The sequence below is a fragment of the Phalangium opilio genome, unplaced genomic scaffold (assembly GCF_054372755.1).
Source record: "Phalangium opilio isolate 3A_F unplaced genomic scaffold, DU_Popi_V2 ptg000014l_1, whole genome shotgun sequence".
In the NCBI taxonomy this organism is placed as follows: domain Eukaryota; kingdom Metazoa; phylum Arthropoda; class Arachnida; order Opiliones; family Phalangiidae; genus Phalangium; species Phalangium opilio.
Window position 1 is genome coordinate 348,571 of NW_028324149.1, and position 16,544 is coordinate 365,114.

Below are 16,544 nucleotides of genomic sequence, written 5' to 3' on the forward strand. Positions count from 1 at the left end.
TGACATCTAATACATGAAGAAATTTGCCGCTAGGGGCGCTGTATACGTAGTTACGTATTTACTGACATCTAATACATGAAGAAATTTGCCGCTAGGGGCGCTGTTATATAGGCCTAACGGTGTGTTCTCTTATTTGAATTAGCGCCCACGTCACACTTCGAAGCGCCCCCAACGACGGAATTAACTATAAAACTCGGACGCCACTTGTCCAGATTTCTTTTCTCTCTGCGAAGGCGACCAGTCAACATCGTTCCTTGATCAGCTCCTCGTAATCCAGACTTTCGAAGGCAGTATTGGATGGAAAGCCACGTTTTACGCCGATGTTGGGACGTGACTCTGAGCTCTCCGCCATTGGATGTCCATTAGAACGTTGAAATCAACGCGAAAGGTTAAGCCTAGTACGGTATGTGTGAAAGTCTTTCAATAATCCAAAGCCATCCAGCTAGCATTTTATTATTTTATTTAATCCTAGAGTTTAAATTATTTAGGTAGAGTTAATTGTTAGTTAATTATGTTTATTTATTGAAAATTAACTACAATATGAAGAAATTTCCAGACACGAGGTCAGTTAGACAAGGCTTAATTTAGAACATCTTAAATCAAGTACTTGGGCTCATATTAGGGGAAATTAAATTTCTATCTATTTTAAATAACAAACCTCGACTGTTTGCAAATTAGGTCTCATTTAACGGCGCGAAACTATATTGCCTAAAATGAGTAACGTATGGTTTAACGGGGCCAGATTAGGTTGCACTAGGCTAGGCTAAACCTTTTATAAAAATTTATCCGGGCCTGGTACTGATCTCTAAGTTTTTACTTTATGCCGTCGTTTTAATTTAAATTAACGAGGGTATTTTAGAATTATTACGCGTAAATTATAGATTTGAGATTTTAAAATATCATTCGTGGCAGTATTTAATTATTTTAGATAATGAACTACGGTCTATTTAATAAATTATGTGTTTAAATTAATTAGGGTTAACTGTTAATAAGTTATCATTAATTATGGAGATTTAAGTCAATTTAATAATTTTAAAATGAGCCACGAACGCGAAGTTAAGGCTTGATTTTTAATTTATATTTACGGGAATATTTTACGTAGTTTTTTTCTTAAATAATTTTAATCTATGGTATTTTTCCGTGAGTTATTATTTTGTTAGGACCTTAAGTAGCCGTTTAATTCTGATATGGAAATATCTTAAATGGAAATTGCTTAATATTTAGTTCAATTCTTACATTTTATATATGGGAATATGGAAATATCTTAAATGGAAATTGCTTAATATTTAGTTCAATTCTTACATTTTATATATGGGAATATTTTACTTGGTTTTTTTTTCTTAATTATTTTGCTAGGACCTTAAAGTAGCCCTTTAATTCTGATTTGGCTTAATTTTTAGTGTGATTTTTAAATAGGAATATTTTACCAAGTTTTTCTTCCATAATTTACGGAAACAACCATAGATTAAAATTATTTTTTTGTTAGGCCCCTCCAATTCTTATAAATATTTGTTATTAATATATTTTCATTTTTAGACGCCATGATGTTCTTGGATATTCTGTTGCTGGTCATTCGGAGAAATATCCTAGCAGATGATTTCAACCTTTGTCAGAGACGCTCATTCCAGATGACATCTTTCTTGGATTTGCGATACAAGATCTTTTCAACCTGTGGTGGCCATGCAATCCTTCTCTACAAAGATGCGATGAACATCACCAAATCTAGAAAATTCAAATTTTTATTAGAATTATATTTGCAACTACTTAATTTCTTTTTACACGTTCAAACTTCAATTTACGGTACACATTATTCTTTTTTTTGTTGAAAATTTTTGTAAACATCTTATTTTTTTACTTTTTGTTCAATAAATTATGCCTTAAACCACTTTTTTGTTTTCTTAAAAAATTATTTGATTAAGAGGGATGGTTTGAATTTTTTAGCTCTAAACAGATAGCCTATTTTTTGGGGACCCTCTTTTAAGCTTCTTTTATCTTATATAAAAAATGAAAAGCTCACTATTTTAAAAAGGGAAAAAATGGAAAAAATAAGCTTAAATTGGTTAAAAAAGTAAAAAAAAGCCTAAAAAGGGGCCTAAAAATACTACCCCAAGTCCAGACCCTAAAAAATTCAAGCCATCCCCCTTATCGAAACTTTTTAAAGAAAACAAAGAACGTGAGCCAAGGGAAAATTTTTTTATTGAGAAAAAAACAATTGAGGTGTTTACAAAAATTTTCTACGAAAAAATATTTAAAGCGTTCCGTAAATTAGAATTTGACCGCGTAAAATTAAATGGGGTAGGCTAGTTACCAATTAAATTTAAGAATAAAATTAAGTTTGTTGGCGGAAAAACTTCGCGGTCCAATCAGTTTGAAGGCCTTGTGTTTCGCAAATCCAAGAAAGATGTCATCTGGATTGAGGGTCCTTAACATCGGATGAACTTCCAAGTCTACTTGAAAACGTCTCTGAATGACCAGCAACAGCTTATCCAAGAAAATCATTCGCGTCTAAAAATTAAAATAAATTAATTACAAATATTAAGGCAATGCCTAATTTTAAAATAAGTGCTACTTTAAGCCAAACAGAATAATAATTTACCGAAATAATCCCATATATTTAAATAATTAGCTAAGAAATTTTTTTAATAATCTAAGCTAAATTTCTTAAGCCTTGCTCAAATGTCTTAACCTCGTTGTCGTCGTTTATTTAATTTTAATTCAAAATTATTATTTAATCAGGGAGAGCCAATAAGATAATTTAATTTTTTGGTTACGTGTTGAAGGAAGGGGCTATATACTCGGCTATGAGTCGGACTGAAGTAAAGGCCAAACGTTGTGCATTCCGTCTTAAAAAAAATAAATCTATTCCTTATTTAATACACTCAATTTACGTAAATAATAATAATTAACTGCCTGCTTCATTAAAACTACTTAATTTATTAAAACAATAAGCTGTTTAAAAAAGGCTTACATTTACTGCGCATTAACAAGTTTGTTCATTCCAACATGGCCTTGCTGAATCGATTCCAAAGGATCATTCAATGGCGGAAAAGAGCTCTAGAAACTGGATTTATTCCTTGCCGGCGAAAAGAAAAATGGCTGATCGTCGGCGAAAGGCCTGATTTCCAAGAGCTGAGCAGGAAACGATCTTGACTCCACGATGCCAATCAAAGAAACAAATTTCGGTTGGTTACTCCAGAAAAAAGTTTTCTCCCGCAAGATTTACGCCCTCAAGACGTTAAAAGCAGACGACACTAATTGGAGTAATACCGTTTTTCCGTTGGCCAATTCCATGGAGTAATTTTCTTGGAGCGAGAAGATAACTTTCTTTAAAATTCCATAAAATTTGGTGTCTCCTACAATATAGCTCCATACCTTCCATTGTCCTTTTCCATGGAGTAATTTTTATGGAGCGAAAATGAAAGTTTCCCTAAAATTCCATAAAATTTGGTGTTTCCTACAATATTGCTCCATAGCTTCATTTTCCTTTTCCATGGAGTAGTTTCCTTGGAGCGAAAATGAAAATTTCCCTAAAATTCCGTAAAATTTGTCTGTTTCCTGCCGTCTGCCAATATTGCAGACACAATATATTTATGTCGTCTGCTTTTAACGTCTTGAGGGCGTAAATCTTGCGGGAGAGAACTATGTTCTGGAGTAACCGACTGAAATTTCTTTCTTTGATTGGCATCGTGGAGTCAAGATCGTTTCCTGCTCAGCTCTTGGAAATCAGGCCTTTCGCCGACGATCAGCCATTTTTCTTTTCGCCGGCAAGGAATAAATCCAGTTTCTAGAGCTCTTTTCCGCCATTGAATGATCCTTTGGAATCGATTCAGCAAGGCCATGTTGGAATGAACAAACTTGTTAATGCGCAGTAAATGTAAGCCTTTTTTAAACAGCTTATTGTTTTAATAAATTAAGTAGTTTTAATGAAGCAGGCAGTTAATTATTATTATTTACGTAAATTGAGTGTATTAAATAAGGAATAGATTTATTTTTTTTAAGACGGAATGCACAACGTTTGGCCTTTACTTCAGTCCGACTCATAGCCGAGTATATAGCCCCTTCCTTCAACACGTAACCAAAAAATTAAATTATCTTATTGGCTCTCCCTGATTAAATAATAATTTTGAATTAAAATTAAATAAACGACGACAACGAGGTTAAGACATTTGAGCAAGGCTTAAGAAATTTAGCTTAGATTATTAAAAAAATTTCTTAGCTAATTATTTAAATATATGGGATTATTTCGGTAAATTATTATTCTGTTTGGCTTAAAGTAGCACTTATTTTAAAATTAGGCATTGCCTTAATATTTGTAATTAATTTATTTTAATTTTTAGACGCGAATGATTTTCTTGGATAAGCTGTTGCTGGTCATTCAGAGACGTTTTCAAGTAGACTTGGAAGTTCATCCGATGTTAAGGACCCTCAATCCAGATGACATCTTTCTTGGATTTGCGAAACACAAGGCCTTCAAACTGATTGGACCGCGAAGTTTTTCCGCCAACAAACTTAATTTTATTCTTAAATTGAATTGGTAACTAGCCTACCCCATTTAATTTTACGCGGTCAAATTCTAATTTACGGAACGCTTTAAATATTTTTTCGTAGAAAATTTTTGTAAACACCTCAATTGTTTTTTTCTCAATAAAAAATTTTGCCTTGGCTCACGTTCTTTGTTTTCTTTAAAAAGTTTCGATAAGGGGGATGGCTTGAATTTTTTAGGGTCTGGACTTAGGGTAGTATTTTTAGGCCCCTTTTTTTTACTTTTTTAACCAATTTAAGCTTATTTTTTCCATTTTTTCCCTTTTTAAAATAGTGAGCTTTTCATTTTTTATATAAGATAAAAGAAGCTTAAAAGAGGGTCCCCAAAAAATAGGCTATCTGTTTAGAGCTAAAAAATTCAAACCATCCCTCTTAATCAAATAATTTTTTAAGAAAACAAAAAAAGTGGTTTAAGGCATAATTTATTGAACAAAAAGTAAAAAAATAAGATGTTTACAAAAATTTTCAACAAAAAAAAGAATAATGTGTCCCGTAAATTGAAGTTTGAACGTGTAAAAAGAAATTAAGTAGTTGCAAATATAATTCTAATAAAAATTTGAATTTTCTAGATTTGGTGATGTTCATCGCATCTTTGTAGAGAAGGATTGCATGGCCACCACAGGTTGAAAAGATCTTGTATCGCAAATCCAAGAAAGATGTCATCTGGAATGAGCGTCTCTGACAAAGGTTGAAATCATCTGCTAGGATATTTCTCCGAATGACCAGCAACAGAATATCCAAGAACATCATGGCGTCTAAAAATGAAAATATATTAATAACAAATATTTATAAGAATTGGAGGGGCCTAACAAAAAAATAATTTTAATCTATGGTTGTTTCCGTAAATTATGGAAGAAAAACTTGGTAAAATATTCCTATTTAAAAATCACACTAAAAATTAAGCCAAATCAGAATTAAAGGGCTACTTTAAGGTCCTAGCAAAATAATTAAGAAAAAAAAACCAAGTAAAATATTCCCATATATAAAATGTAAGAATTGAACTAAATATTAAGCAATTTCCATTTAGGATATTTCCATATCAGAATTAAACGGCTACTTAAGGTCCTAACAAAATAATAACTCACGGAAAAATACCATAGATTAAAATTATTTAAGAAAAAAACTACGTAAAATATTCCCGTAAATATAAATTAAAAATCAAGCCTTAACTTCGCGTTCGTGGCTCATTTTAAAATTATTAAATTGACTTAAATCTCCATAATTAATGATAACTTATTAACAGTTAACCCTAATTAATTTAAACACATAAATTATTAAATAGACCGTAGTTCATTATCTAAAATAATTAAATACTGCCACGAATGATATTTTAAAATCTCAAATCTATAATTTACGCGTAATAATTCTAAAATACCCTCGTTAATTTAAATTAAAACGACGGCATAAAGTAAAAACTTAGAGATCAGTACCAGGCCCGGATAAATTTTTATAAAAGGTTTAGCCTAGCCTAGTGCAACCTAATCTGGCCCCGTTAAACCATACGTTACTCATTTTAGGCAATATAGTTTCGCGCCGTTAAATGAGACCTAATTTGCAAACAGTCCAGGTTTGTTATTTAAAATAGATAGAAATTTAATTTCCCCTAATATGAGCCCAAGTACTTGATTTAAGATGTTCTAAATTAAGCCTTGTCTAACTGACCTCGTGTCTGGAAATTTCTTCATATTGTAGTTAATTTTCAATAAATAAACATAATTAACTAACAATTAACTCTACCTAAATAATTTAAACTCTAGGATTAAATAAAATAATAAAATGCTAGCTGGATGGCTTTGGATTATTGAAAGACTTTCACACATACCGTACTAGGCTTAACCTTTCGCGTTGATTTCAACGTTCTAATGGACATCCAATGGCGGAGAGCTCAGAGTCACGTCCCAACATCGGCGTAAAACGTGGCTTTCCATCCAATACTGCCTTCGAAAGTCAGGATTACGAGGAGCTGATCAAGGAACGATGTTGACTGGTCGCCTTCGCAGAGAGAAAAGAAATCTGGACAAGTGGCGTCCGAGTTTTATAGTTAATTCCGTCGTTGGGGGCGCTTCGAAGTGTGACGTGGGCGCTAATTCAATTAAGAGAACACACCGTTAGGCCTATATAACAGCGCCCCTAGCGGCAAATTTCTTCATGTATTAGATGTCAGTAAATACGTAACTACGTATACAGCGCCCCTAGCGGCAAATTTCTTCATGTATTAGATGTCAGTAAATACGTAACTACGTATACAGCGCCCCTAGCGGCAATTTTTGAACTATATATTGCTTACACGAATGTCTAGCAGAATTTTATCATGTTTTAGATGTCAGTAAATACGTAACTACGTATACAGCGCCCCTAGCGGCAATTTTTGAACTATATATTGCTTACACGAATGTCTAGCAGAATTTTATCATGTTTTAGATGTCAGTAAATACGTAACTACGTATACAGCGCCCCTAGCGTCAAATGTGTGAATTCTTAATTATTCGTTCATAACCCACAATCCCAATCCAGTTTAAAATCGCTAACGAGTTTTTAGTGAGTAGCCCCTCGATAATTACTCGTAATCCAGACGCAACCATTAATCCCCATCCATTTTAAATCACCAATGAATCCCTATCCTTTTTTAAAGCATAAATAAAAATCAGCAATAAAGGAAAATTTTCATTAGTGAATAGCCCCTCGACGCGCTGCCTTTAACAGTGCTAAGGTGATTACCGGGAACCTCTAATTAACCCATATTCCCAATCCATTTAAATCTATTCAATCCATTTTAAAATCCTATATATGCCTGTTACTTAATTGACAAGAAAAGGAATAAAAAATGAGATTCATTAAATCGACGAACAATTTATTTATTCTTTAGTACATTTATGAAGTATAAACAAAAGTATATAGATATAAAAACAAAAAGTAAACTTCGTTGAAGCTTGCTCGCGTCGTGTGATATGAGAAGCCCTCCTTTATCACTGAATGGCGTCGACCCCGTCTCCTCTGCTTGACACTGGGAAGAAGACGTCAATAGGCTCATGACTTGTAACGTGTTGAGCTCATTAGCTCTGTATTTCATTAATAAAATTCGTGTTAGTGTTTCTATATTTCTACTCTATTCTGTTGGGATGGCACTTTAAATAATTCTAATATAGTGGGTCTAATTCTGAGGATATGATGTACTTGTGTGTATGTGACCCCTTTTCTAAACCACAGCCACTGACAAAATTAGTAAGCTTATCAATAAAAATGATTTTACCATCCAGATTTATGAATATTAATGCAAATTTTTATTTTGGAATATAATGCGTATATTTCAATATCAGTATATTACATTTGTTTTTATTAAAGATAAAAAATTAAGATCATACAATTATTAATTGAAATGAATGAATGTTGCGTCCAGATCCTGAAAAAAGAGAAAAAATAAAAAAAATTCTGTTATTAACAAATTTTAAGCAGCTTAGAAATATCAAGGCCGACCATATATAGTCGGCCTTGGAAATATATAACTTATAAGTACAAAGTTTTCCTACGCTTCCGGAAATTTGGGTTCTTGGATGAAAAACAATGTTTTGGTCTGGAAACAGAAGTATTAGCGTGGATAGGCGTGTGTTCATGATTGTTACTATATCCAGATTCTGAAAATAAAATCAAAATAGTAATTTACCGAAAAAAGGGTGAATCCTAAACAGCGTACGTGTAGCTATAATTTATAGAGATTTTATATAGTATTTACTTTATTTAATATATACGTACTATTTAAGGTGACGCACGAAACACCTGGCCTGGAAATGTACCTCTGAAATAAATTATCTCTTTTTAATTGGCATTGATATTTTCCTCGCGATGTTTTAAACCAAAAATTTATCATAAGCTAGATTCAATTATCTTAACATTGATAAAAGCAATTGAAACCATATCGACACAACTGGCCTTTCCAAAAGTTATGAAATGCCACGAAACAAAGATGTATTTTTCCTCATTTCCTCTTCCCTCGAGGTCCTTTCTTTCAAACAAGTATGGAGACGAAACCCTAACGAATGTTAATATTACGCTTATGGACGAGATGAGTCTAGATATTTGTTAAAATACCACCGTTAGTATCGCAACAACGACAAGTACGCGTTGGCATTTACGCGTCCTTTTTCTCGCGCCAATGAAAACGAAGCTTAACGGCTCCTTAGCTACAGCTATACGTTATCTCACGTTACCTACCAATTAATCACCCAAAAACTACAATAATTTTAATTTATATTACATAAAATGCTTTAAAAACTTTCGTTAAAAGCAAGACTATTACGGTGCACCGTGTCCTACACTCTAGTCTTCATCCCGTTGCCAAGACAACGACGAAGAGAGCTAAGAGAGAGGGAGGAAATCAAGAGAGAGAGAGGGGGGGGTAGAGAGACGCCGGACGGTCGAGTCTCGCAATCCAAACTAGAGGGATAACAGTCGATGACCGGTTGCTGGATGGGAGTAGGCGCTGAATTTCGTCGTGGAGAGGCATCGGTCCTTCTTGAAACTCGAAACGGGTCATGACCGATGATAAAGTTGAGACGGTGTAACCAGCTGGACAGGAGAGAAAATAATATTCGTCAGGAAAAGCACCGAAGAAGAGGAAATCGAAAAGAAGGAGAAAATGGTTAAATATCATTTTCCCATTCCAAATATTTCCATCCTCCACGGCTCGCCACGAATTCCACCGACGGCTTCGACTCGCGAAGTTTCCGTCGTCAGCCCTCATTGGCAACTAATATTAATAGATTGACCCCGTAATAATATAATGTACTTATTCGTCAAAGTTTAATAATTATAATAATATAAAACAAAATACCCAGTTAAAAAGCTAGACAGTTAGAGATTAATCGCGTTAAAAACGTTTTACGGACGGGACTGGTGCGCTCGGCGCCCGGGATGCTGAAACCCAGCGATGCCTTTTGTCAGCGCTTTGTACTACCTTGTTGTTGCCTCTTGGTCGGAATGCTGCTGGTTTGTTTCTCGGGCCGCGTCGCGACTACCTCCACCACCCAGGTTAAAATCGGTAAGTTCATTTCTTTCAAATACCCGCGCTTATGGACAGGAGGAAGATATTACTTCCATAATCACTATAGACAAGTCAAATTCTGTCCCTTTTAATCTTAGTTTGTACTAGATAATTCTAACCTACTCAGCTTCTCGAAAACGACTTAAAACCTTTTCCAAAAGTTACATTGCGTGCCAAATTTCAAAGTTAAGAATTCAGGCTTAATTCATCCGTAGAGAAGCCATTTAGGTACACTGTATTCGTGCTTGTAAATTTTGGTTGCGGGAATTAGAGAAGCCCCTAAAAAATCAATTAAGTATAATTACCAATTCGGTGCATCCACAAATCTCTTTAATTAAAATAACCATGGATAACTAAACAGCAAAAAGGGTTCCCTGATAAGGGGCTAGTATACGTTGATAGTGAAAATACTTCTAATAATTTAGTCATTACAATTCGCAAAGTTCTAAAAAAGCAAGTGCGTTTCAAGACGTTATACGTATTGTGAAATCTATCTGATTAGGAATTTGCAGAATATGTTTTTTTGCATTCTGATTCAAATGGCTGGCACAATAAATTTAGTGTCCGTATTCTTGAAGGATAGAATTTAATTCTTGTAAAACTATGATTAATGACTTTCCCCAAAATAGATAGATGTTATTAAAAATTGTGAGTCTTATCCAGTTTTTCATTATCAATTATCACGATGTAATTTTATGGGAATGGGATTGAACATTTCCTTAATAAGCATCGCGTTGCGTCTTAAGTCTCCTGGCAGATTATATCAAACAAGTTGGGAAAACCAAAATATTACCTCTCCGAGTCAAGAGAAGAACTACTTACAAACTTATTTACCCAGATATGGAAATGTTTCTTCTTTTTTTATGAACAAATACTGAAGTTATAATTTATGAAATATTAAAGCAGTATACAAAGCATAGCAAATATACTGTAAATCAGACGACATTTTACATCCAATAAGGATATACTTGTACACATTAAAATCATCCGATGGGGGAAAAACGGGAAATAAAGAGATAAAACTTTGGAGCGATATTACCTTTACCTGTTTGTAAAGGCCCAATTTGCTACTCCTCAACTGTATATCCTCTATGTTCAAAGCCATATTCACAACAGGGTTGCCATGTAAACACTATCCTCTCGTTTCACCTCAACAATTTTCTTAGTTTGTCTACATGACGATTAACGTTACATAACACCAAAGCTTATTTGTGGCTACACACACTGAAAGTAAACGTGCACCATAAAATCATGATAACACGAAGCTATAATCCGATAACGATCAGACCTTCACTGATCTGGGCTGCGTTCAGCAGAGCTCACCAAAAAAGACAGCGGATTTTGGAAAACGTTTACCGGTGAGATCTGTCGTCATAGCTTTTCTCCGGTCATCGGTGTTTTAAAAATAAGCTAGCGCAATAAAGCGTGCAAGGTACAAAGGCTTAACAAAAATTGTATGATAACATATTTATGGAGATAGATAAGAACAACTTTTATAATTAAACATAGAAACTAACATATCTCTTAAAATTCTCGCGTGATCAACTGGTTTCACGTCAAATGAATAGCTATAGCCCCATCAGAATCAGCAAGAGCTATTTGTATTAATTCCTCCATGTTTTTTTTTCGCCAAGCTGAGAACTACGCGTTTTACGACACGTTATCCAACAACCCGACTAATGTCTTCGGTGACCGTGCTGGCTCAGCGCTGAGCACCGTGACGTCTAAACCAAAATCCCGTTCTGTAGGACACTGCTAACAGCGCTGAGCTCTGCTTAACGCGGCCCAGATTTCCACCATGATTATAAAATCTAAGCCTGATTATTTAAAAGTGTAATTAACTTTCGGCTCACTCTGAACCGTTAATGTCTCTGCATTACAGAAACGAAAACCATGCGTTTACTATTTGGTTCACTAGGCCTATTGACAAATGATAGTTCATTTGACCAATATAGTGGCGTTCTTCTTGAAATCACTTTAGAAAGGATTATGCTATAAACAGATGTAGTATAGCTTACGTAATATATAAACATCGATTTCAAATAATAATATTAAAAAATATTCTTGGGATATCAAAATGAAACAGAGCTTTATAGCTACAAAACCACTAAAGGCATCGAAATTACGAAAAATATTTCCATATATTAATTATACATTATGAGAAAACAAAATTTCAAGGTTTTGTAGGATTTCTTTCCACAAAACAAAGCGAACTGCTAACGCGATGCACTAACGGACGGACATACACAGACTAAAACATAGACTGCTTTTTAACTCTTTCCGTATTAATTTTGAATTGAGAAACAAGATTATCTTAAATATTAAAATAAATATAATTAATATTTAACATTTTCTTCGTTAGTTATTCGCCTTATTGAACGTTACATCGTTTTAAAAAAGAACAATTAAACATTCTTGAGAGACTTGACTAATATTGGCGTTTGAAATGAAGCATACGACGGTTGCTTCCCCTTACTCAAATAGGTAGTATATAAGGGTTTCGAATCGCAGCTATGGATAAGAACAGCGCAATTGCGTGAACCTTTGGTGGAAGCCCCACCTTAGGGAGGCCGGACGTTTCTCGTAACCCTGGCCGATCGCCGCGTATGTCTTAACATTAAGGATGATGATGGAGTAGAAGCCAGGTGTACAGACTGGCGTCCATGTGGGATGGACAAAAACTAAGACCAGAAGATGGTGGTGTAGAAGCCAGGTGTACAGACTGGTGTCCATGTGGGATGGACAATAAGAACAGCGCAATTGCGTGAACCTTTGGTGGAAGCCCCACCATTGGGAGGCCGGACGTTTCTCGTAACCCTGGCCGATCGCCGCGTATGTCTTAACCTTAAGGATGATGATGGAGTTGAAGCCAGTGTGTACAGACTGGTGTCCATGTGGGATGGACAAAAACAAAGACCAGAAGATGGTGGTGTTAGAAGCCAGTGTGTACAGACTGGTGTCCATGTGGGATGGACAAAGACCAGAGGCTGGTGGTGTTAGACAGGCAATGGAGCAATAGCCTGCAAGTGTAATACAATTTCCGAAATTTCCGGAAATTGAGAACACGTTTGCTCCGATTTTCAAACTGCGAACGCGGTCCCCTGGGGTGTAAGTCAATAACAACAGACAGACAGACAGACAGACAGACAGACACACACACAGACACGTCGAAATTAGAACCTCTCCGTGACATACGTCACTCGGAGAGGTAATAAAATCTGCCTTACAAATCGCCATCTGAGTAATTTTCTCGAGTACGTTACTGAGCCTCAAGCGAAACAAGGTGATAAAAACATAATAGGCCCTACCTTTATGGCACTGGTACTATCAACTCCATTTTTAAATTTGTCAGGAACCAAATCCGCCTCAAACATTTAAAACAAACCTGGAGAAACAAAACCACAACCTCTTGGATATATAAAAAACAGTTACAGTATCTTGAAGAACAGATACTATAAAGGGGTCCTATTCAATAAAGTCGAAAAAACATTTAGGCATATGTTTGCATTCGGAGTTTGATTCCCAGAGGAACAAAGTTATATCATATGAACCAAATCAATTCGAGTCTCTTCGTTTTTCTAACTTCTCGCGTTCGAGAGGTCGAATAATAAATCCAGCTCTATGATGATGTTTCCTTTCTAATTTTGTACATGGTGAAATGTTAGCGTTACTTCTGTTACATATCTTTACTCTTTTATGGGATAAAGCGGAGTAATTAACTGTACCGCGTAGCTACTCGGCTCTCGTTATCCTTGTCACTGGACTTTCTAATTACTTCAGACTGTAATGGCAACGAGTCGTCGACAAACGGATGGGTGCCAACCATTTGGGATGGGACGTAATAAAGCCACTACACATCGTATAACGTTATCGTTCGTCTCGCTAATTAGCCCCGTTTAACAAGATAGGGGAAGTATAATTATATTTACCTAGGACCAACGTCTAGAACCATATTCCAAGGGATAATGAATGGTCGAGTGTCGGGTACATTTTATCCGAACTTTGAAACACCTAAATTCTAGTCCAGCCATACTTCCAGACAAAATTCGTGTATATTTTCCAGTAGCAAAGGTTAACATAGTTTTCAGACTACGAGGATTAAATTTACACAAGGAGGCCTGGCTTTTGACTCCACCAAGGAGTCTGGCCTCCTTGAGTAACACCTGAAGCCTATCCTCCTTGTGTTCAAGATGGCGTCGGATAGATACGGACCAAAACATACCTCGCTAACACCCGCCAGATTTAAATAATGACTGATTTGTTGCGTTTCAGTAGAAAACTTAACTAGAAAAGCTTATTTTTCATTTTTATTGTTATGTAAGGAAGAAAAAATGAAAATCTCATTCCGTACGAATGTAAGTTAAGATGCATGAATAGGATACTTCTTTCGAACACAGCTTAAGGCAATACCTTCTCTAGTTTCATATAATCAGACAATTCTCCTAGTTTTACGAGTTTTTTTTTCCTTCTTAACTCCCTCATTGTTTTGGGAAATATGTTGGCAAAGGCAATGCATATAAATCAGAAATATAAGAACGGCTCGAGTTTCTTAGTAAATTTGCGGAAAAGTAATGATAATATTCGTTGGAATTCAGGATTTTACTAGAGAAATACGTGCCATTAAAGAATATTTCAAGAAAAAATCTTTTAATGATTGTATTTTTGTTTGTTTGGAAAAATTCCTTCCATCCTTGTTATTAATGAAAGCAGAAGCTTATAATATATATATGCTCCATAAGTATGACACTACCTTTATTTCGTAAGGCTAGAGACTTACTAGTTCGAGAACGACAAGCGAGAACTGACTACTCACGGTTTTGCAGTTCATCTTCCTATTTAGTCTGTATGTACTAATTAAGCCTTTGATAGCGCCTCACCAGGCGTCGCTTTACGAGAATCTAATCTATGAATTACGTCACTTCATGACAAGCTCCAGTTTGTAACCAGTGACAAACTTATGGAACATATCTTATGAACTTACGTTTACAGTTATTGTTTTAAACCCCAATAACAGTGAGAAGTTTGCTTTGATGTACTCAGGCTTGGAAGGGATTAAAAATTTTGTTATTTACGTTAACTAATTAATCTTTAACTAGATTTGATCGCGTCTTTCAAGGCGTCTCCTTAGTTCGTTTCTCGTATTGCTCGACAAAAGCAATTTGGCAAAAGCCTAGTTACTTTTCCGTCGTGACATTTACAAGGAATCACGGAATAACGTCTAGCATTTCCCATGGTAGAAAACCCCCAAAAGTTTAGAATAAAACAGGAAAAATGGTCATTACTCTGGTTTCCCTCTCGCTTGTCCTTAGCGGTTGAAACCGGATCTCTTTTATGGCCTTTTTCGTCACTTTTAAGGAGGATTGCCGCAATGGACGGACAAAAATCTGGAGTTTTTGGACAAGGGAATAAGTTTTCCAGAGTTTTCTGTCGCCCGGGGAATTCCAAAAGTCGAGAAAAACAGAGAAAAGTGAAGACCGTTAAAAGATGTTTCCAACTGTTTTCCCATAGCCTCTTTAGACACCACATGGCTCTCTCCTCACTCTTTCTAAAATTGTCTCTCTTTAATTTGTAGAGAATGCGTCTATGATTAAAAAGGTTTGCGCAATTAAGTTAACTTAGTTATTAGGTCTGTCTGTAAATCAAACTGGGGTACTTCAAAACTTCAAATACCATTCATACCTCCATAAGTTTATAAGATATGTTCCATAAGTATGACGCTACCTATACTTCGTAATACTAGAGACTTACTGAGATCTAGATCGAGAACGATTACAATCGGTTTTACACGCAGTCCATCTTCCTATTTAGTCTGAACTAAGCCTTTGACAGAGCCTCACCAGGCGTCACTTTACGAGAATCTATGAAGTTTCACGAACGTCACTTCATGAGAAGCTCTCGGTAACCAGTGAAAAACTTATGGAACATCTTATAAACTTATGATACCTCTCACTGGACATTAGGCCAGTAGAGTCCAAGCCTTCAAGCATTTAATTTAAAAACTGGTCCAGTTAATTTTTAAAGTGGACATTTGTTCAGAGGCACCGCCTTATTTTTCAGCCCGATACACTAAGCTTACGGAAATATACCAGAAAAAATACAGTTTCTAATTTCTTTTTAAGTCCCAATCGGCCCAAATTTTAAATAATGATTGCTGAAATTAAATTTACAATCCTAATCGTAATCTCTTGCTTACATATTTTTAAATCGACAAAGAAATCGCCCAGTTTTTCTGTCCCTATATGGTTGTCTTGGTTGATAAGATCCATGGTATAAATTCTTTCATCCTCATTTGAGTGTCATCCAAAGACGTCACGCAAAACATGGGAGCATTCTCCTATGGAAAGAACACTTCGACAAGGAGTTGAATAAAAAAAGTGGGGGTATGAGCACGTACGGGGAAGTCGAAGAGTGGACGGTTGCTCGTAATAATTACGATCGAGTCTTTAGGGAGTTCATTAATTATCGGGTCTGGCTTAAAGACGGTGTCAAGAGCAGCTGCAACCTCGTCAACCTTAATACTTTTAGCTTGTATCGCCCTAATGCTCTCTAAGGGAAAAGAAGACCAACTGAGGTGAATCAAGTTTAACAGAAAAGATGGTTCACCTTCCTTCGCTACAAAATTTCATACTTTAAGATAGCAATGAAATGAAAACAGCGATGACTTCACCGATTACCATAATTATTTTTAATTAAACACTCACCACCTGTGTTCGCGAATTTTAAAATAGTTCAATTGGCTTGAGATGATTCAGGTCAAAGGTCATCCCATACAATATCTAAGGTGAAAACACATTTTTTCGCAAGTACCTGAAAAATAAAAAAATTAAAAACAACACCTGAATTGATATTCCTTTTGTAAGCTTTAACGAAAAAAATTGCCAAAACAAATTTGCAAGCTTCTAAAGAATAAGTAGACGTAGTGTCATACTTACGAAATACATCTTATAAACTTATGGTTGAACGA

At 35.3% G+C, this 16,544-nt stretch overlaps 1 protein-coding gene and 1 long non-coding RNA gene across 8 annotated transcripts in view; one reads left to right on the top strand and one right to left on the bottom strand.

Annotated features, from left to right (window-relative positions):
* Positions 1–7,376: 7,376 nt before the first annotated feature.
* Positions 7,377–8,753, bottom strand: LOC149704955 (uncharacterized). 3 transcript variants are annotated; one of them, XR_016381470.1, is made up of 3 exons: positions 8,293–8,753; positions 8,070–8,174; positions 7,377–7,601 (listed from the first exon to the last, which is right to left on the bottom strand). It is a non-coding gene; the product is annotated as an uncharacterized LOC149704955 (long non-coding RNA). The 3 variants fall into 3 exon arrangements; XR_016381471.1 differs by lacking the exon at positions 7,377–7,601 and adding an exon at positions 7,801–7,942; XR_016381469.1 differs by lacking the exon at positions 7,377–7,601 and adding an exon at positions 7,801–7,942 and having other exon boundaries at positions 8,057–8,174.
* A 233-nt stretch (positions 8,754–8,986) lies between these two features.
* The window catches only part of LOC149704956 (glutamate receptor ionotropic, kainate 2-like), a 33,324-nt gene continuing 25,766 nt past the window's right edge, over positions 8,987–16,544 (top strand). For 2 of the 5 annotated variants that reach the window (XM_089865089.1, XM_089865092.1), the window contains exon 1: positions 8,987–9,577. In XM_089865089.1, coding sequence (XP_089721215.1) covers positions 9,451–9,577 — 127 coding nt within the window. In that variant the 5' untranslated portion in view covers positions 8,987–9,450. The remainder of the gene's footprint in view (positions 9,578–16,544) is intronic. The other 3 variants (XM_089865090.1, XM_089865093.1, XM_089865091.1) reach the window with 2 other exon arrangements.